The 22,390-nt window shown below is 39.2% G+C and overlaps 1 protein-coding gene across 2 annotated transcripts in view; it reads right to left on the bottom strand.

The window, feature by feature from the left end:
- Positions 1 to 22,390, bottom strand: part of macrod2 (mono-ADP ribosylhydrolase 2) — a 422,519-nt gene that overhangs the window by 237,869 nt on the left and 162,260 nt on the right. For both annotated transcript variants that reach the window (XM_062430213.1, XM_062430214.1), the window contains exon 5: positions 11,940 to 12,056. In XM_062430213.1, coding sequence (XP_062286197.1) covers positions 11,940 to 12,056 — 117 coding nt within the window. The remainder of the gene's footprint in view (positions 1 to 11,939; positions 12,057 to 22,390) is intronic.

Here is a 22,390-nt window from a genome sequence, read left to right as displayed (position 1 = left end):
ATAGAGGGAAGTCACTCAATTACTCTGAAAACCAAACTCAAGACACACAGTACGGCTATACACATGTTTTATTTCAAGGTAGTGTGAGAATAGTAGGGAAATAAAAATAAAACAAACAAAAAAACAGGAATGAATTAAAGGCTAGAAATACAAACCAGCCTTGGGCCATTAAATCTACACACAGGTATAAAATCTTTAATTTCCTGGGAACATATCGATTGAGTCAGCACTTAAACCAAGGTAGACGCAAATCTGGGAAACCCCCCAAACATCATATACACCAAATAAAAAGAATTTTTACTTGACTTTTTATAACCTCATTTCCATATTTCTTAAAAGCACTGCACCTGAAAGCACACTTAGGTTCCTGTGTATAGGTCCTGTTCCCCATTAGGGTTTATAGAGAGACATATGCACTTTTATGGGAGGGTTAATGGTTTTTAAGGACCACAGCGCAGGTCTAAATCTACACCATTAAAACCAAGAATGGCAACCAGGGATATACACACTGGTTGCTTGACTATATTCAAAAACTCTACTTAACTAACTGGCTACCAAAGTCTCCATCCACTCGTCTCCTCAGTAGAGGGATTCTGGGATGTGAAGTAAAAGGGGGAAAAAAAGACAAAACCTGTCAACGTTTACAATCTTAAAAGCCTAATGAGCGGAAGTAACCATAGCAATTTAGTGAAAAGAACATCAAAGACTAGGGAGCAACTATTTAGGCAGGCTGTATTCATGCATAATTAGCTGTGAAAATGGCACTACAGGAGTCTGTTACTCCCTGTTCTTAATTAGTTTTTATCCTTAGTCTTGGATGAGAGGTAAACAAAGCCATCAGATTAAAACTTTGCTTTTCTTCCCGAGACAACAACACTGTCAACAGAGTCGACATGCTAGTGTTACCAATAAACTGTGTAGTATTGTCCCTGGGGAATGGGTGGCAGTGGCACTTGAAGCCCCGCTTAACAACACAATGTTGTGGTAGCAAGGCAGTCAATCTTTAAAATAGAGCATATAATTATATTTAAATAAAGACTGCTCAGTATTTGGGGGAGGGCTATGGGGGGTCAGTGGAAATGATCCACAGAACAAAACAAACATAAAAACCTCCTCTCCTAACCTAGAGTAAGAAAAATCATTTTTTTAAGCACAGTGCGCACTCCCCACACCAAGATATGTTTCCTTACTCAGCAGACATTTGTGAGAGATTTCACTATTGATCCATTTAAGATCAAATTGCTCAGAAACTCCTGTGAGGCTATAAATAGTGACAAAAATGTCAAATAAAATTGAAATACTGCTTTAAGGTCAAAGTTCACATAGCATTTTTGTCTTAGTTGGCATAAATACAATACAAAATACAATGATATTCACAACAGTGATTCATTTGGTGACATGTACTACAAAAAGAACAAGTTAAACGTTTCGGTGAATTTGGATTTGGTGCTTTGGATGGCAAATATTCTACATTCCTACATGAGGGCCAATAACTCAAGCAGATGAATAGCAGGAGAAGAGGTGCTCAAAAAATATGAGGCTGTCTGAGTTTTGGTCATGAAAACATTTTATTGAGTATAACCTAATTTATGAAGCCTTATTTTGTCAGTTTATTTAACATCTTCACACCGACAGCAGTTTGAATGTGTTGTCATTGATCGACATGCCCCAAGCACTGCACCTGTCAATACTCTGAACTTCATAAGGAGGTTTATATTCTGTACCCCGGTCAACCCCAAAACCCTACAACTAATGATGCAAGCATAGGCGGCAGGAGGAAAGAACCATTTCAATCATTCGCTTTACAAAACTAAATCTGTGAGACTCTGAATGCAGTGAGCCAAGTAGGGACCAACTGTTATTGCTTCTAGTCTGTTTCTCAATGATGCATCTGATGTTTCTACTATATTTTGTGCCTGGATGACTAAGAAACTCTTTCAATACAGTAAGACAGTTTTTTTCTGTCTCTATTTGGAATATGACTGTATCATCAGTCGTGTGATGTGTGGTAGTAAAGTTAATTCTTTTCAATACACCCACAAGGGCTTATGAGACACTACTTAAATCAGACTAATTGCGTCCTGTTGCTGCGTCATGCAAAAAGTATTATTCAACATTTTATCAAAATGTTAAAATGTAAAAGACTTTGGCAACCACAACACTGATGGATCTGTGTGTGGGTGGGTGTATGTGTGTGTGTGTGTGTGTGTGTGTGTGTGTGTGTGTGTGTGTGTGCATGTGTAAATGTGCCACTACTGAGCCCTTTATACCGACAGCCTTCATTAGGCCTGGCTTACTCATGGACAGATGGGAGCTGTGTGTGATGGGAAGGCAGGACTACATTAGAGCTGCTGCCACATTCCACTTCAAACCTGACCTTCCAGTGGTCCCACTTCATCTGCCACCCAGAAGCCCCCTCCTGATGCATCACTGTCATTCTGGAGCTCAGGCATGCCTTGTTGCATCGCTATCTCAGCCAAACAACCAGCCTGCCACACAGGCCGTAGCTGCTCCTGCATCCCATTACTCAGAAGGCCTCTCACCTCCTATTTTCAGCCATTTTTGGGGTGAGACCACCATACTTTCTTTCTGCTAGTGTTTACCCGATCAGTCACAATGCCCACCCCCTCCCACTTCTAGTTTCCTGGTGATGAATGACCATTGGCCGTCTCGCTGACAGCTAGGCAGCTGATGCCACATAATTACAGTATCACCGTTTAGGCAAAATTACCAAATTACTCCAGTCCTCACGAGGCCTGGAAGACTGACAGTCCAGCCAACAAAGGAAACACAAATATCTGAAAAGAGAGGGACATACAGAGAGAGGGCCTTTACAGACGAGCAGTGAAATTAGGTTTGTTCTGTTCCTTGAGAGTGCCCACATTACAGCCAATGAAGAAGCCAGAAAGTGAGTTGATTAGTCTGGAGAAGCAGAAGCAGTTTTTCTCTCATAAATAATGCTAAAAAACATCTGGCCTCTCCTTGATATCCGATCTTCCCTTTCACACTCAATTTATTCAATCATTAATTCATCTTGAAATGCTGGAGAGTATAATCACAAACAGCCCAATATTTCATGCTCACAGCAAGGTCTGACCATTATCTTTTATGCATCAAAGGTTTATCACTTCTCTAAGTTTATTTTAGAAATGTACTCACCTTCCCTTGATTTAATGCTTTGTCTGATTTCATTTGCAATTTGAATAATAGATCTTAAAGATTACCTTTAAAAATAGTACTTGTGCAACTATTACAAGAGAAAAGTACACATGTTCTATTTAAATGTATCCCTGCTGATTAGTATCATAATGAGACAGACTGAGATACCAGACAAAAACAATCAAAACTGTCTGAGAAAGGCTGAAGGTAGATCCTGTCTGGGAATGGAGTGTGGGTGAAGTGATGAAGTGACATTTATGATGTGAGTGCTAACAGTGAGCAGTAGAGAAGATGTTGATTTAGCACTGTGTGTGTGTGTGGTAGGGGTTATGATGGCCACCATGGCTGAGTTAAGCCCCGCTAATTTATCTACTATTACAAAGCATTTCTTTCACACAAGCCTTAAATCCAAAATGAGAAAAAAAAACAACAACAAAAAAAACCCACCTTGTAAAAGTCACTCTGCGTCTATTTGATCCATTACGTAGAGATAAAGTACAGTCTGTTCAGCCGTCTGCCATGTTAGTCATTTTCATTTGTGGAAAGAAAGGCTAACAATGTTAACAATGCACTGCTGTTGCGTGATAATCTCATAAAATGTGTTATTTTCTTTTTTTTACTTTGAGGGATAACAGCTCATTTGCAGGTTCAGAAAATTCAATGAGCCCCTGGGATTACGAGACCATTTAATGACTCACTGGATAAAGTTAAAAAAAAATAAAATAAAAAAAAAACAGGGATTTTTCTTGCTTCATAATAAAGTCAGGGCTATTTCACCCGACACTGATATGACTCCTTTATCATAATCACTTCATTTTGAGATTATTTTCAAGCCAGTGGTTGCACTCTTCATTGTGAATGCTGCTGCACACATGGAAACACTTAAAACACAATGACTTCTAAACCACAGAAACATCCTGGTGAAACGGCAGCTCCGTAACAAGACTAAACCTGTCCATTTAAACACTTGTACACAAATAAATGAATTACGGGCTGTCCGATGGCCCTTTGAAAGCGTCAGCCCAGGTGTATGTGATGGGGCGGAGACTGCTTTGATAAACAAGCTCGGCAGAATGATAATGTTCTAGGGGGTAATTTAATCAGAATGAGCTATATGTCACTTACTAATAGTGGGTACTTTGCTGTGATTTATCTGTGTTTGCTGAGTGGAGAGAGACGGAACAGACGGCCTGGTCTTCCAGATTAAATAGTGCACGGAAAAGATTCAGCACGCTATCAGGGAGGAAAATTTATCACAAGCTGATGATTAGTATTATTAGCACAGGTGCAGTTACAGTAAACACCTGAGACTCCAATTTTGTACCGAAAGAGCAGGAGATGAAGAAGGAGGTGAACTGAACTGGAGTGCGTCTCCCAAAGGTGTTTTGTCTATGAGTTCCACGGGAGAGCGCAACCAAAAATACTGTTTCAGAAATGCAATGCTGAAACAAAGTTTGCTGCAACAACAGCTCGGGAGCTCTGGCTGTTTTGTTTTGTGTGTATAAAATTAGTACTGCTCATTTTGCTATTCCACTTTGTCATACAGCCAATATTATCTTCCTTTGTGGCAACAATTCATAAAAGCAGGACTAGAAATATGAAAATAAGACTTTTCCTGTGCTTGTTCATGTGTTTATGCTAAATAGATATGTCAAGATCACTGAAGAGTCATTACCTGATGAATATTATATAACCAGGTTCTTCATAAAATTATACAAATGAACCTGGAAATCTATTAACATAAAGCCTCATGATACTCATTGTTCAATACATCATTCATGTTGAGTTAATTAGCATGATCTTGATGATCTCAACAAAACAATGATATATTCACTACAGTACAGTAATGATATACAATACAGGTTTTGAATGATAGACTGTTTATTTAAGTGTCCTGTACCTCTCTGATGGCGACCCATGCTAAACAATTATCAGGGTGGCCACATGACAAATCATAATGTACAGTTCCACAAATGAGGATTCAAGAGGTGCAGATTTCAGAGCATTCATTTACATGGCTGAAATGTCTTGTTAGGATGGATACAGTGCTCTCTGTCTTAGCTGCCAAGCATCTCCTATAAATCTTGCCAAAACTAAAATCTTCACATTCAAAAGCCAACTCAATATATCAACTTCTGACAACCAAAACAAATTAGGATTCTTCAATTGGATCTTTTCAAACAAGCAATTCCTCAAGTCACTGTACAAAGGCCAATGAAATATGAAATTAAATTCATCCTGGACAACACCAACATCACAAAAAACACATAAGCATTGCTCTTCAGGAGAATCTGTTTCTCTGCCTGCCTCAGCTGCCAACATGAAAGTACCAGTTCTTAGCAGAGGACCTTTCCCTCTTTGTAAATATGATTTCATATATGATTCTGTGTAGTCATTGTCTTTGATTAGATGTCATTTCTAAGCTTTGGCTTTTAACAAATTTCCTCCTTCCATTTTCTTTATAAATGCGAGTTATTCCTGAAAATAAAATTCAAAGAAAGAAAGAATGAGAAATCTCCACCAAAGATAAATGTGCTCTTGACGCCAATTAAATATCTTTTTGGTCAGTCTTTCCTCTGATAACTAAATAAGGCAGCTACACAACTTCACCATTTCATCCCTCTGCTGTATAAGACATGACTGGTCCTGTATATATAGTGTCACTTTATTATACATTATAGTCTAATGTATACACTTAATATTTACATAGTAATCTCTCCAACAAAGATAAGTATATACATATATTAAATATATTAATTAGACAGGAGAGGTTTTACAACTGGATGGCAAAAAACAACTTGTCTGTCTATTCAGTGACACAAACTGAGTTAAAAAATCTGCCATTGGAACCACATTGCTGCAAACTACAATTCACAATGTATTGTACACATGGCTAGGGAGAGACGTCTAATGTTGTTAAAGAGAACACGCCCCGATTGTAATAACACAGTAGCTACAGACAGCATATGGATTCACTAGGTACAGGAGGCCAACAGGCTTGGGTGGCAGCAGCAAGTTAAAACTAAATAAATCGCAGAGCTGTATGTTGTTCTAGAGAAGCTTGAGTGCACAGTGGAGAAGTGAGGAGGAGTTCCCAGTCAGTGGAGAAGTGAGGCAGCTGCCTGAGTGTGCTCAAAACAGTTAGCATCCAGTTTTAGATTAAAGTAATCAAAGGTCTGCCGGCGTCTCGATGCTGCTTGGATAAGGTTGGGTCTCCACACTATCAGAGTGGGTTGGGTGGAAGCAATACTCCAAGGGCTGAAATCTATAACCTTACAACTGATAAGTCAGAGCGAAAAGCAGTTCCATATGAATCCCAATGAGCACTATTGCTCAGGAGGGACCAGTTAGGAAAATAGCAAAGCAAACTATGTTCTCTGTTCACTGAGATTAGACCCACTGAATGAATAGAGTATTCATACAGGACATGTTGTAGAAATTGTTCCATGCATGTAAACGTGTAAGTATATGGTTGAAACTCATATATAACATTTATTTAGCAGAGATTAAAATAGAAGAAGGCCACTGTTATGACAGCAACATGATAAAATAAAATGTTGGCCCTTCTTTCTTGTATCCAAATATGATTCATTATTTAAAGCATATACATAGAGCTAAAATAATGCATGGCAGAGAGAAACAAAACAATAAACAGTACAACCGTTTTGAACTGTCAATCTAAAGTAGCCCCAGGGAAGAAAACAAAACTGGGTAAAAGATTGCAGATGAAACTGGAGAAACAAAACACCCGACGTCTATCTAAAAGTTCCTTTGGGACATTAACTTTTCTCCAGCAGACCTCTTGTTTGAACTCTAAATACCTTCTAGGTCTACTGTGACAGCTAGGGCTGAAATGTGCAAGTGCAGATTAACCCACAAGGTCTTTGTTAAACCTTATTAGAGTGGCCCTGTGGACCAGAATAATAACGATACAATTCAGACAACTTTATTATAGAGTGCAGTCACTGCAGATCATCCTCAGATGTGTCATACATTTAAATTATAATAACACCTTGTCACACAACGCAAAGCGGGTGTTTTACTATGTACAGTAAACAAGATTAACAAGCATTCAAATGCAGGTCATTGTAGTTCAGCCACAAATTTGTTCTAAGAGAAGAGAAACGTATGATTAGGGCACTGTTTGGTTTTGATATATTAATTTCAAATTAGCTTCTGTTTAAGATGCAGTCATTTGTCATAAATAATGAGGTATTTAATGCTGTTTTTCATTTAAAAAGGGACAAATAGATAGGGAAATATCATAGCTTTAGTGTTTAGTATCATTTAAAATTTCAAGTATATTATCTACCAAATCTATGTTGAAACGCAGGGTGATTGTGTGAACATTTCTTCCAAAGGGTTCTTTTGATTCCACTTTTCTTGTCATTTCAAAGAGCTTTTGGATGCAGTGATATGCAAAAAAAGCACAAACCTGAAATATTGCCACAAATAAAAATATCATGGTTGTTTTGGTTCTCTCAGACGAAGGACCCGAGCCAGCGAATACACCGCATTAGACAGTTCTAGTAGCGAGCCTCTCAGACAACTGATTCATTGCATCCAGTCATGAGAGATTTATACTGAACAGCTTTTTTGAACCACTGGAAATCTTCTTAACAGATGCAACACTACCAACGTGTTTCTCAAAACTTACAAAAAAGAAACTGGCTTATAGCAAATGTCTACGGGTGACTTAATGATGTCTGTATATACAAAGAAAAAAAAGCACCGTATACACACACTGTATAATGAACACCATTATAAGGATTTCAGCCGTTGAAGTGGCACAAAGCAACTACAGGTGGTGAAAAAAAACAAGCGTGTGTGCTTCAGAAAGTCTCCGACAGTTGGAGGAAAAACTGTTTACTCTCGGCTGGAAAATCTACTTTAATACCTGTGGCTAAGTCAGGCTTCAACAACAGTAGATCTTCTGAATTACCAAACTGCAGACAATCCACAAACTTTCTATTGCATTTCAACCTTCAAATGAAAAAGGCCTATTTATATCTACCGTATTCTCATCTATATGGCCTTCTCTGCTATATGGTGCTAGTTCTACTCACTGTGCATGTGTGGTGGGCAAACCATCTAAACTTGTCATTTTATAACTTTGTAGACATAATAAATATTTAAACTGGAATGTCTTTAATGAATCAATCATGGACAATGTTGCAACATATCATCCAATAGTGTAATAATAAATATGTGACTTGGCTTGTTACACTTGACATCACATTTTCATTTGATCATTAATCTATGAACAGATGAGTAACTTGTCTAACACGAGGGCAAATAGACAATTTCCTTGTCAGATTGATGTAACAGACAGGTTTTTTTTGGAGTCTTTCCGCTATGGTAGGTGGGTAATTACTGTCATTGATTAATAATCCTCGGCCAGCCCCATAGTAATCAGTCCCACATGTGCTTGGCCTTCGTAAAGGAAAGGCTCATTTGCCACTGGGATTCACAACCTAAACTGCTTAGTGAGATGTAATGGGGAGCAATTTTCTTGTCTTGAGAAAGAACAAAAAAGAAAGAAAAAAAAAGGCTGAGATGGAGCGGGTTAGTCTGGTCATTTTCCATTGCCTCAGCACATCAAATCTCCAAACAAGGACAACTCTGATTTCAGATCAACTGCTCTTCTCCCTGTGGGCAATAAGTAGTTTTCCAGGACACAAGGACGCATTTTATTGCTTTACCAACTATTTAGAGTATCATATTTGAATTGCAATTTCATGCATATCTTTCAGATTATCCTTTGTTGAATAAAATACAAGACGCTGTGGGTGATAAAGTATTTTCAAATAACATTTAAGACTCCAAAAATGCTGTAAGATCAAGGGGAATGGCTGAGTTTATGGTATGATGGATGACATTCCCATGTATTGTTGGCAAAGTCATAAGATGACTGCTGGAGGTACGGTATGAAGCCAAGCCTAAATCCCTAAAAACTTAATTAAAAGCAATGTGATTACATACAGTTTGCACTACATTATTCAGGGTTTAGACTTACTTATTTCCAATTATATCCAGTGGAATGGCTTCCAGAGAGGGGGTCCCCAAAGAAGACTGCAATCCTCTGAGAGATTTATGTGTTTATAGAAAATTGTGAGAAGCAGCCTAATGTTCAGGCAAAACTGGGAAGAGAATGCCCACGTTGGAAACATTGGGCTTTGCCAAGATGTAAACGGTAAATGGTCCATCTGTCTGTGTTCCTCTCACTCTTGGAAGACTAGATGAGTCACCATCTGCAGATCTGCGTCAGCAGAAGATATTTTGCATGCCATGAAAATTTGAGTCTTGTATACAGACATTCAATTTTGTAGATACATGGAATTAAAGCAATATATTCTGTTGACAGCAATGTATAAATATATGTATAAAGGTTGAAGAGTTTAACTAATAATGTGGACATCAGAACAAATGTTAACGGGTTTGTTCGTGCTTGTACAGATTGAAAAAGTAGTGCCAACATTTATTGTACAAAATAAGTTTGTCTGGCTGTGTTGTTTGTCTGTCCGTGTGTATCTAAACACTTTATTTAAAACTCCTTGTATTTGACTGGCAGCCTTGAAAAATCAATCCGTGACTGCATTAACAACATTGCATTATTTTCCATACACCCACTATGACCATAATAATATTTCAGTTGTCTAACTTTTGACAGACAAGACAATGAGATGTGAAAACAAACAACTCGCAGTGTAGATCTCATTTAAACTGCCATTTTCTCTCAACATGTTCCGTTCTTGTTTATGTAGAAATGCTGCCGTGTCGCTTTTTAATTGCTTATTATAAATATAGCACTACTTTTAGGAAGTTTCAATAGGCACCTCCGTCAATTATCATGATGATCCATCCACTCTAAATAATGACATGAGGCCGTTTGCTGAAGTTAATCATTTAATTTGAAATATTAATATTAATTTTATGTCAATTTTAATCATTGTGTGCATTTAGTTTTAGCCACAGCAGAAGGACATTAACATAAAATTAACTTTCAATTAATCTAATATACACTGACATTTCACTGCAAGCCTTTACCCTTTTCTTGCCACACCTACATGTTACATCCCAGAATTTAGGGAAATTAAAAAAATGTGAAAAATCTATGTTGTCCTGTTTGTTTACTTATTTCAGTGGGGTGGGGGTGGATAGACTATTATTTGAGATTTCATAAACCAAATAGATTGTTGTTTGCAGTCAAGGCGGCTTTATAATGTGTGTGTAGGTGGAACAAATGAGTCAGAGATAGAAATTAATGGAAAAAGAACTAAATCCAAATGGTGGCTAGACTTTAGGAACGAGTGAGATCTCTTGTCAGAGCTGAGCACTCACAAAGGAAAGTCAAGCGGCTGTCAATATCCAAGAGCAGACAAGAGAGACTACACTGATGATGACTGTGATCAGAGTTGGAAGATAAGAAGATGATACCGGCTGGGAGTAAAGATAGCTCTAAAATGAAATAACATCACGTTCGAAAAAAAGATCCGACTGTTCCCGGTAAAGAACTACACAATCTATAACGAGTTATCAGCACAGAGAAAGTGTTTTGCCCAGAGATAATTACAACAACATTACCCAGTGGCAGCGTGATTGCTCCCAGGTGACATTGCAGGTTATTAAATTGTCACGGTGCACCCTGTTTTGGCGCTGCAGACACTTGAACTGGCTGCCCACAAGACTGACTCACAGTTTATCTGCTCCATTTGTTTGACATCTTTACGACATACAGTATTAACACAGCCTAATTTCGCATGGACCTCAATGTCTTCTCTTGGCTGCCTCATGGAAATCCATTAGGGTTAGGTGAGGACTGATGGGAGGTTTGCCTCGACCGAATTACACCAAGAGACATTTCTTCCATCCTATTATGTTTTCCCCCTTCACGTTTCCAAGGAAAGAAACTTGTGACAAACTTTAAAAGTGACACACGCTTTACTAACGACCATAAGAAATTAGCCCAGAAATGTGTAACAGAAGAGACACACATAACAGAATTTAATAAAAAACGTATACTTGATTACAAAACATTAGGCCTGCATCCATGGTAGAGATAAAAACAAAGGAAACAGCGCAGGCCCTCCTCTGATCATTTATTGCGTGACAGCAAGAGTTATGTGATCCGTTAACAGAATAAATCAGGGATGAAAAATCAATCAAATTAAGCAACTAATAGCTCCCTTAATGTCTTTGTTTGTGTGCAGATGACACTCCCATCCAGCCATACAACAAGCACCAATCATATTAATTATCCTCCAAATAATAACTCCCCACTTATTACAAATGAGTTTTCAAAACAAATAAATTATGATTGAAATGTTTTTTATTGTGGACATTAAAAAACATCCCACTCTGCTTTTGGATTGGACACTAATGACCCCAGTTATTATACGCAGTAGAGTTTATGCAAGGACATGTATACACTTCCATTTGAGACACAATCATGCTTATCCAAATATCACAGATTCAAAATTCTAAATATGATGCATGTGTACACACGAATCGCAAAATCATCTGTGCTAGCACTGTTGGCCTTTCGGTTCAGGAGCCTTTGGGTTGAACAATAACAGTCTTTTTTTTAATAAAAACAATAAATTCATGCTGGATTGTGCAATGTTTCACTGCTCCAATGTGTGTCACTTAATCCTAATGTTCCCTAACTGTCAGGTGATGCAGCCCTCAATGGCAGCAGTTTTGATTAGAGAATGTCCCCGCAAGGCACCGGTGCACACATTACCAAACAAACAAAAAGCATATTAATTACTGATACTCACATCTTGCAGGGAGATCATAGCCGCAGGTGATCTTGGCTTTGCCGGTTTCACAGCCATTTAGTGAGTTGCACTCATCATACAGACAGGACCCTGCCGCTTTGTGTATGCAGCCATCGACTGAAATGCAAACAGACATACAAAGAGAGGTTAGGACTACCTGAGGAGAAACATACAAAGAGCGAGCGTTTGACATATCTCAAAACAAGCTGGGCTAATTAGTAGTTTGTGTGCTTTATCATGTCAGAACAAACAACTGTTTACAGAAACAGGACTGAGAACAAGAAACCAACGTGACAATTATGTTCATGAGTTTGATTCTGGTTACTGAGTCTCTATGTTCTTAAATTATCTCCCTTGTTCTGTATATTCCCTCTGTAGGGAGAGCAGGTCTGCCATGGTGCCTGTTGCTGGTAAATACTGACGAGTTTAGGAATGAAATTAGCTGGGCTAGGATCTAATAACGCCTCCACACACAGTGAAAATGAGACTGTTCTTCCTGTAATCCCTCTCCACTGTCAACAACGATATACAGTCAGATCATTAACTGTATTTTCTGCCCCGTGGTGGGAATCTTATATCTGTCCTGTTCTCTGTGGTGAGCCTGTTATGATGTGGATCTGTGTTCTGATTCTGTCGCGCTCGCTGTTGATGTGTGTGTGTCCTGGTTCTACAGAGACCCCGGGCCCCCCGCCCCCCTAAGGTTTTAATTTTACCGGGTTAAGGCTGCGATAGACTTGATTGATGGCACGTCTTATACAAGAAGGCATAGAGATAGAAATCCACATTATCCATCTCTGAAAGCCTGACATCCCTCCAAGAGCATGTTATCAATCACACTGAAACATCATAAAATCCTCCTCAAGTTGTCCTGTAAAAATCCTCACAAGCCATTAGAGGATAACAGAGCCAGGAGGAGGAACAGTAGCAGTTGGACAAACAGACGTGTCTTTCCTTTGGTTTCTTTTTGTAAGGACTCGGCCAATGGAGAGAACAAGCTTCTCAAACTGTCTTCATTCGTCAAAGTTAAAACATTTGAGTTAAGATATTCTGCAGGATAACCAATGTTTATGTATGCTTAAAGAACGGTTGGAAATAAAAGGAGAACTGAGGAACTGATAAAAATATAATCTGAATTTATATCTATGATAAAAGACAAAATATGACTCTAATCATTATTTTCATCTGAAATGTAATAATTATTCACGTACAGTGCCAGGAAAATCTGTGAAAACGACTGAAGATTAGTTATACACTATCTTCAAAAATGTTCTTTGCTTCACATCGTCAACACAGACAAAAGGTCTTTTGATGAGGGATGGTCCTTTTTCTGAGCTCCTTTCAATTTCTCAGGGATGAGTCAACGACAACAGCTGGGCGGAAGATTTTGTAGCTCTATCAATCATCTTTAATGGACTGGGGGACAGGCAGTAGACAGAGACGAATCCTGATGGCTTTTCGAAAAAGTAACATGAGTCTGACAGTGATGTGGATATGAGGAGGGATCGCGCTGGTGACAGTGAAAGCTACTTAACACAACACAGAGCAGATTTACCGCTAGCTACAGGCTTGGCATTTTTTTAATAATATCTACTGTGCAAACAAGATTGTTGATGATCAGACACACTTGTTTGCATCATAATTGCCTCTTAACACTTTAAATGTGACAAGCCAAATGTACAGTCTGCAGTAAAAGCTCAGGGTCTATAAGGATGCTCCTCATTAAATGTTGCCTTTTTTTCCATTGTTTCGTTGCAGCACTGAATTGCCAAGATGTGTTCACCTGATATTACATCTATATCCCAGCAGTGACAGGAAAGTCAATAATTTCCAATGTCTCCATTCCCACAGACAGGATCTATATTCAGTGTTTTCCTATTAAGGTGAATTGATTAAGCGCCCCCAAGGTTTCAGTGTTATTAAAGTTGTATTACTCTTCATGTGAAGTTCTAATACGGCCAAACATTTCATTAATACTTCCTTTTCTTGCTACCTTATTTGATATTCTTTATAATCGCATAACATACGGTATCAATCTTTCTTAAAAGATATGTTATCTCATCTTATCTTATGCATGAAACGACTATTCATTTGTTTGCGCCTCAATATATCATCTAAATGTAGTTTTCCCTTTTCAAATGTGATATTGAACATAAAAAAGGGTCCCAAGGCATGAAAATAAAGTTCACAGAAGAGCTCTAATGAAGCACTAACATTCACAGTGGGTTTTTAAACATTTCCCAAGCTGTTCTGCAGCAGCTTCCTTCTGTGAGGATATTCTACACCTTATAATCACTTGCTCTCTGACATTTTGACCAGTAAACTGGAGCAAGAACAGGCTTCTTTTTTTTCAGTGAGACACTGAAGGTTGTACATCAGATGACTTTGACAACACTGATGAAAACTTGGCCGTCTTCAGATCCAAATTACTCAAGAGATCCTCAGTCATTTTATTGGCTGATCTGGCTGACTCATCTGCTAGTTAAATGAGCCAAGTAGATCCAATCTTTGAACAAAGCTGGCAGTTATAGTACGTATAACAATAAGTATATAGCACATGTGTTGGCTAAGCAGAAAAAAGATATCTACAAGGTCTTCAGAAATATCTCTGTGCCCTGAATACTTAGAGAATATTAATGTCTGTATTTATTATTAGATAGAATGTAAAATAATGGAGATGTTTCTTTGAAAAAAAAAAGCTTTGTTACAACCTGAAATAAGGCAGAAAAGGAGCTGGAAATCCTCCTCAATTCTTACCTGGAACTGGTGTAAAGTAAACTCTATTTTTTTTTCACGGTCATATAAAGCCAGTCAGGTTAGAAAAATGTAACAATGCCCTCCTCCAGTCTGCAGCGCTCACACAGGAGTCCATCCTCCCCAGATAGTTCCTCTCATCACCACCAAGCACGGCTGATCTCTTACCTATGAGCATCTTGGGAAACCAGTGAGGAAAAGCATATGGGGCTCTGTGTTTCATCTCAGGAGCTGAATAATGAGATTGTAGATAATAGTTTCAACTTCTATTTCGCTGCTCCTCCTGTTCATGGTTGCATAAGCTGCTGTGAATGTGAAACTGCTTTTCTGATGCCTGTGTGTGTGTGTGTGTGTGTGTGTGTGTGTGTGTGTGTGTGTGTGTGTGTGTGTGTGTGTGTGTGTGTGTGTGTGTGTGTGTGTGTGTGTGTGTGTGTGTGTGTGTGTGTGTGTGTGTGTGTGTGTGTGTCAGTGTGCATCGAGTGGCAGCCAGTCCCTATACAAGCCTTGAAATTTGTTCACAGTGCCCGTAAATAGAGAAGATGCTGAACTGATCTGGCTGATTGCCAGGGTCTTGGATACTACCGCTATAGATTTAATTTACCTGCTTTACTTAGACCGCTTCACGGAATGGGTGGAGTGTGGCAGAGGCATTGTGGGTAATATGTGTGTATGTGTGTTTGCATAAGAAAGATAGAGAGAGGTAGGGAAGCGTAATGACAGAGATTTCAAAATGTACTTTGTAATTTTAAATTCAATTGCAGAGTGGGTTGTGAGGCAATCAAAACTTGATTGTGAGCACATTTTCTTTTCCGTGTCCATTATTTATTCAACTGAAGGAAGATCTGAGTTTTCGCAAGTGCAGATATGACCCACATGCAATTTGGCCATCAATTTATTTTCTCATTTAAGTGGGATTTCAGCATTATTCCCTACAGATTCCAACGTTATGAATGCCTGCAACATTACAAAGGCAGCCTCAGATTCTCATTAACTAAGAATTGCATTTACATTCATTTCAGAAAGGAGGACATGTCAGCTCACTCTCCTGTTGTTAACAATGAAACATCACGACTTCTACAATCATAAACAATTCTATTTTTAGTGCATGTTTGATTACAATATTCACATTTAATATTGATTATCTGCAAATTAATCCAATCAGGTAAACATTGTGAAACTGAAATGATGCAGTTATGCAGTCTGTCTTTGATGAAGTCAATTTAACTTGTGTAATTTAAGTTTTGTTATCAGTCAGAGTCTCATGTGTTGGAGTAGTTTCTGGAAGCCCTTAAGCCTGCATACCTATTCCATTTTACTTAGATGCAACAATCAGATTCAAGTGCTAAAAGAGAAGGAGAAAAAAAAGAAAAAAAATTCCAATGTGCCCATCCTGATGATGCACCTGCATCAGAGCAGAAAAAGGCGATCAAAGTGACCTCCCTCTCTCTCATCTCCCAGCTTCCAGCCTGAGTCACATGTCAAGTAGAAGCCAAAAGATGAACATGTGCCCGGCTACGTGATGCACAATCTGTGGTGCCCAGTGCTGTAATTCAACTCCTGTTAGGACTACTTTACGGAGGGCATTTGATTTAACAGGCTTAATATTCCGAATGCCTCGGCTTCTGTCAACCCCACTACTGGGCTTCCTTAGCCACTGTTGAAAAATATAACAGTTAATACCTCATCTATCTTTCCTTGCAGCCTGCCACTGCTTTAGGCTGAACCAATGTGGGACAAAACATTTATTCATCTTCTCTGAGTGCCTTGCTCAGAGAACGCTTCCCTGAGCAGCCACTTCAGCAAGTCTACGCAGCTAATGAAGATAACTTTGTGCGGTGGCTGGACGGCATCCCTCTGAACTCATAATGGGAACAAGGAGGTAGCAAGAGACAGAGGGAGAGACATATTGAGAGAGACAAAGAAGACGAGTATGTGTGCCTGTGAGTGTGTGTGTCAGTCTGGAGCAGTTTGAATTAGTTACTCAGCTGTAACCTTGGCTCCTGCCATTGTTGAAGACACCTCTGCCTCGTCCTCTCAAGGCTCCGTTCCCACATGCATTAAGGGACTCAGCAAAGCTCTGCTGACTCTCCGTGGGCTTCTCTCAGGCAGCCTGAAAACCAAGGGCTTTCAATCGCTCCCTCAGACACAATGAATACCTGCTCTGCTCTCATTACAATACCCTGCTTTTCAGAAATAGTGTCAGCTGCAATTTTCTCTCCTAATTATTTTCCGCTCCTCTGAGGGTTAGGTTCAGGACTGGAGCCAGAGGAGGCTACACGGGGTGGGCAGGAGGGGGGGGGGGGGGGGGGGGGTGAGCTGGATTCTACCTGGCAGGATAAGGAGAAGCCTGAATATCAGTCAATAATCTAACAGGGGGGAATAGATAGTAATTCATATCAAGGGAGGCCTTAACTTCACCTTTTTTGGCCTATTAGGGCATTAGCTGCTGCTCCACTGAGACAACACTGACACTTGTTGGCAGATAAGCAGGTAGGACCAAAAACTTTTATCAGTACTCTCTCATACTGAGAACTGCAAACATATTTCTCAAACTATTAAGCCATATATTCATTTTCAACAATTTTTTTGTAGTATCCATGGCAACAACTTAGTTCTTCTCTCCTCACAGCACATCCAGAGCTGTACACTGATCAAAGCCCCTCCACAATTCCACCTCTGTGATTTACGACACCATTTTCTACTCAACTAATTTCACTGAAGGAGATAATGACATGGATTAGTTGCTAATCAAGTGCCAATCAGAGATCTGGCTGAACTAAATGTCAGGTGGAATATGTTCAAGCCATTCTGGTTATTCCCTTGTGATACTGGATTATGTGTCCTAATCACGGCAATTTTGGATGCAACAGGAGCCAGAGCTCGCTCTCTACTGTAACCAAGTTCCCAAGAAAGGGAAAGGGATAATAATCTCCATTCTACCCATAATACCCAGGTAAACAGGGGATTTGGACTAATAGAATACCAGGCAGATAGTCGCAGATGTTACTCTCCAAAGTGACTTGAAATACGTTAGGCTTACATGGCTCACAATTCTCCTGAGACCACTATGCAAGTAGAAACCAGAATAAATGACACGACAATCACAGGTTTGACTACAACGCAGTAGAAACCCTGTTGTTATCATTACTACGTTTCAGCCCAAATTGACAAATATGTCAGCAAAGACTGGAGGTTTTTTTCTCTAAAGTGTCGTAAAGGAACGTGGTCGATTAGAGTTTCAGCTCTAACTATTATGACATATGGGCGGGGTCGTCATAGCACGGCTGCGCGAAACTGCCGTGAATTAGTTGTATATGCGACACAAACACAACAACAATGGAGGACATCGGGGCGATGGTGTACTTGCTGTTGTATGTGGCTTTCTGTCACACACAAAGCAAGAGAAGAGAGCCAAATCACTATAACTATTGTTGCCGGTATTTAAAAATGCTGGGTTTGATTCTTGTGTCAGACATCATGCTCATGACTCTTCCAGTGACGACACTCTGACCAATATGGCCGGCAGTCTGTTGACATCACATTTTAGTATCGGTACTAAAAAAGTACCAGGTACCAGGTACTATCCCTAATGGAAAAGCAAACTAAAACGAGTAGAGTCGAGTCGAGCCGAGTAGTGCTAGAGCTGTATAATGGAAAAGCGCCAAATGTGTGTAACTTTATGGGAGAAAATCAAGTCCCTTCTAAAAAACTGTATGTGTGCTTTAAAATTAATTAAGAGATGAATATAGAGTAATTCAATTACCTGAAATCTAATCTCAATAAAGTTGATTTTAATAAAGATCACATTTCAACACTAGCAAAGTACAAACACCTATATTGCTATGTTCACTTAACAGAGTCTTATTGAAAGATGTAACAATGTCATGATTTTAATATCATTTTCTCCATTTCTGTGACTTCCTACTATATCATACAATTGATATATTAGACTAATATGACTGTACTTGATTAAAAACATTGATTCTCATAGCATTCACAGCAGCTTTCCACCTCCTGCTGACAAAGTCATTATTGTAAAATGTGTAGGTTTATTCCTGTCCATTCTCACACTTCTGATCATTTACAGCACACTTTAGATGGTTATGTTACCGCGTTACCATGGTACCCCTTCCCTGGATCATATTGAGATTATGGTGTTACTAAGACAGCACACTATAATAGTATTTAGTTAATAAAATGAATTGTTTTACCATTCATAAGAAAAAAGGTGAAAAGCAATGCTGGAGTAGTACTTCTGTTGTGTATGTTTAAGATTATTGTTTTCATTCTACAGCATGTTAGCACCCTGAAAAGCAGAGTTTAATTTATGCAGTGCAGGGCTAATGTTGGACATATTAGGAAAACATACACCTCACACTGTTGTTCCCAGGGCTGTAAAGGAATGCCAGGTTAGGTTACCACAGCTCATGTGACACTGTTGTTGGAAACGTGCACTCCGACAGCTGCGGACAAGTCGGTGCCGAACCCCAGCCGTGCTGACTCCCTGTGACAATTGTCACAGCCCCGGCTCTCACATTTAAACATGTTGTTTTAACTGCTCTGTCTTGTTGTTGCAGCATTCCCTGTCTGAGATAGCGGAGTCGCCCTGTCCTAGATAACCTGAACTACACCGTCTGCATTGTATACATGACACCGGCACCTCTTCTTCTTCTTTATAGCAATTCCAGGCAGCTCGGCAACACTTTATTTGGGTAGTCTGTGTCTCTTCTACAGTAGCTATTGAATAAAAGTGTGTAAAGTGTTTCTTTTTCCTAGTGTAACTAATACATTTTGAATCCTAAATCCAATCCTAAAAAATGAGCCAAGACATTTACTATCAACAAACACAATTATGATTTTCACTTTAAACTCTGCAGACATTTTAGTGACAAATTGTAGTCAGCTGATAAGACAGAGTATCAACAAAGGATTATCCAAATGAAGTCTGACAAGTTTCCCAATGTGGGTTCCAGGTCACTTGTGTAGTTTGTACGCTTTAGCCATAATGATTTGTATTCCCTTCCAACAGAGGGGAACTGTACAGATCCACACTGCCTGCCTTAAACTAAGCTGTATTGTTGTTATGGTGAACTGATTGGCTCACTTTTTGTGGGCGGGCAGGTGATCAGAACAAGGTTGCCTGCATATCATTAAGTTAATATCTGCAAACAGCGTCTTTCATATGGAAACATGGTCAGCATTGACAGTGATCACACCTGTTTACCCAATGATATCCTGCCTGATAATAAATCTGCCATTTGTGTCTTATATTGTGCTACTCATGTCAGAAAACCTTCTTTCATTTCTGGGTGTGAGGTGCCCTAATAATCACAGATAAACACAAACCTCTCCTTCCTTCAATATCACACTCATTTTTCACCTTTGACTCCTCATCCAGTCTCTTATTACAAACAAGCACTCTGTCAATGTGGCTATTATCGCCTCGTCTCCTAGGTTAGATTACCTTTGGCACCCCAGCTTTACTATTACTGCTAGAGGAAAAGGGGGTGGGGGGAGGGGGGGAGTGAAGGTGAGCCAGTAGACAGTATTGTATGAAAGACTCATATATTTTTCTTCCAGCAAAACCAATCTGAAGTGAAGCGTACGCGCATGTGTGTGTACGCAGGAGTGTGTGTGTTTTGGTGTACATACGTGTGTGTCTATGAAGCTTTAATTATCATGTTTCGATGCGTTTTATTTTTGCTTGCAGAGTCACTCCTGTATTTATGGCTTGGCAATATGTAAATAAAACATTTCTTATTCATGTCTTCCAACTCATAATTTCATATAAGTTAAATTGTTTGTAAAATTACACACATTTACGTTGGTTATTTTGGGTTCCTGGGGGGAAGCTAAATATTTCTGAACAACTTGAAACATTATTAACAAGAACAACATGACATGTAGTTAATTCCTCCCAGTAAGCGATTCAGACATCAAAGAGCTCTCATAGTGGGGGTTTACGAGAGCTGTACATCTCTGGTACAAACGTAGTCAACATGTACCCCACCACCACCAGGAAGCATCTCCTATCAATAAGCTGGCCAACTAGCTCAGTGGGTGAGAAGCAAATCAGCTGCCAGAAAAGATTAAATGAAATGCGCTTTTCGTAATTTCAAAGTATAATCCCACTGCTGACCAGTGAGGGTTTTCGCTTGGACTAGATCAACAGTCAGACCCAGATGTGAATTATTCATTAGGCACATCATGCTTTCAGTTAACATTAATGGAGACCTACCGCTTCCATCGATTTCATGTCTTTCATGTTTTTTGTGTGTTTATGGCATTATAATAAAGCTAGAAAGCTGTATCAGTCGGGCACATCTTTATGTTCTTTAACAACACGTGGTTGGCTCTCCTCAGATGAGGGACTATTTGGAATCAATAGAACACACACACATTTTCATCCAGACATAATTAAATGTCGCCTCCTGGAGAAATTGCCCTCTTTGAGAAGTTACCTAATAAGGGACACACTAATGTTGAGAAAACACAGCTTGGAAACAAAACCCCCAGAGCAGATCCTGGCCAATTTCATCATAAATGATTTCCCTGTACAAAGTTCATCTTTGAGTCACCCAGGAGAACCTGCTGCTTGATGGTAAAGGATGTTTTTTCTACGAACAACCTAGCTAGAGGTGAAAGTTGGAACAGAAGCAGTTTATTTCGATGCATACAGTGCTGTAAGAAACAACAACCGTAGACAGGACTAGACAAATGCATGTAATTATTGAGTAATCTAAATAGCGAGTTGGTGAGGAGAGAAAGAAAGCATGGCTGCTGCTTCAGACTCGTGGATCTTCAGGCCAAACTCTCTGGCAAGTCCGTAATTGCGGAAATGAAGAAAGATGGAGCCATTCAATGAAAGGCCACTGCTTTGGATTAAATGCATGAACAGCTGTTGCTATTATGCATGGTTCTTTTGGTTTGCTGGTGCAAGGCCCTTTTTCAGAAAAGCCTACAGCCTGGTACAATACATTAACATTTGCAAAGCAGCACACGAGGCATGTCAAAACCATAGGGAGCTATGGAATTAAAAGGTCATCATAATTTTGTTTTTTCTCGATCAATAACCTTATTTTACCGGTTAAATCAAAGGCAAATGTTTGGATTCATGTTCAAGCAAACAGGTAAAAGACTGTGAAAACATGGGAACAATGTCCTCCTGGTTAATATCAGAAAATAGGTTTTCAGCCATTTTAATTAAGCTTGTGTATGTCATCAGTATAGATTATTTTATATTTTCTAACCAGAACAAGCAACTATTTTCTGATGTCACTAAGAGCTTGTAGTGATATTCATTAATGTTCATGCTGGACTGTGCCTGTTTGAAATACATGCTATAGTAATAAGCTTATGGTTGCTCCAGTGGCAGTGAAAAATATGTGGAGGACACTTAGGGTTTATGGATCAACATTTGCTCTGTTCTTGTTTAGATGAAGTTTTTCTTCAATATAATGGGCTAATTTGCCAAACATGTTCCTTTGTTGTGTTTGGACAATAGGTCAGCTGGCTGCCTTTTCTGAATTCATAAATTGATGAGAAACCTGCAGCTCAAGTGTTTATTGTAACAACACACAGCAAATTCAAGCTGATAAACCTGTCTGTGATAAGAGTTAATACCACAGCTATCTTAATTAAGGGGGCTTCAATTTGATATCTTGTTTCTTCCAGAGTAAAGAACTCAACATCAACTATGA

This window comes from Scomber scombrus, chromosome 12, assembly GCF_963691925.1.
Source record: "Scomber scombrus chromosome 12, fScoSco1.1, whole genome shotgun sequence".
Lineage (NCBI taxonomy): Eukaryota > Metazoa > Chordata > Actinopteri > Scombriformes > Scombridae > Scomber > Scomber scombrus.
The sequence above is the reverse complement of the archived record's forward strand: the minus strand, read 5'-3'. Positions and strand labels throughout refer to the sequence as shown.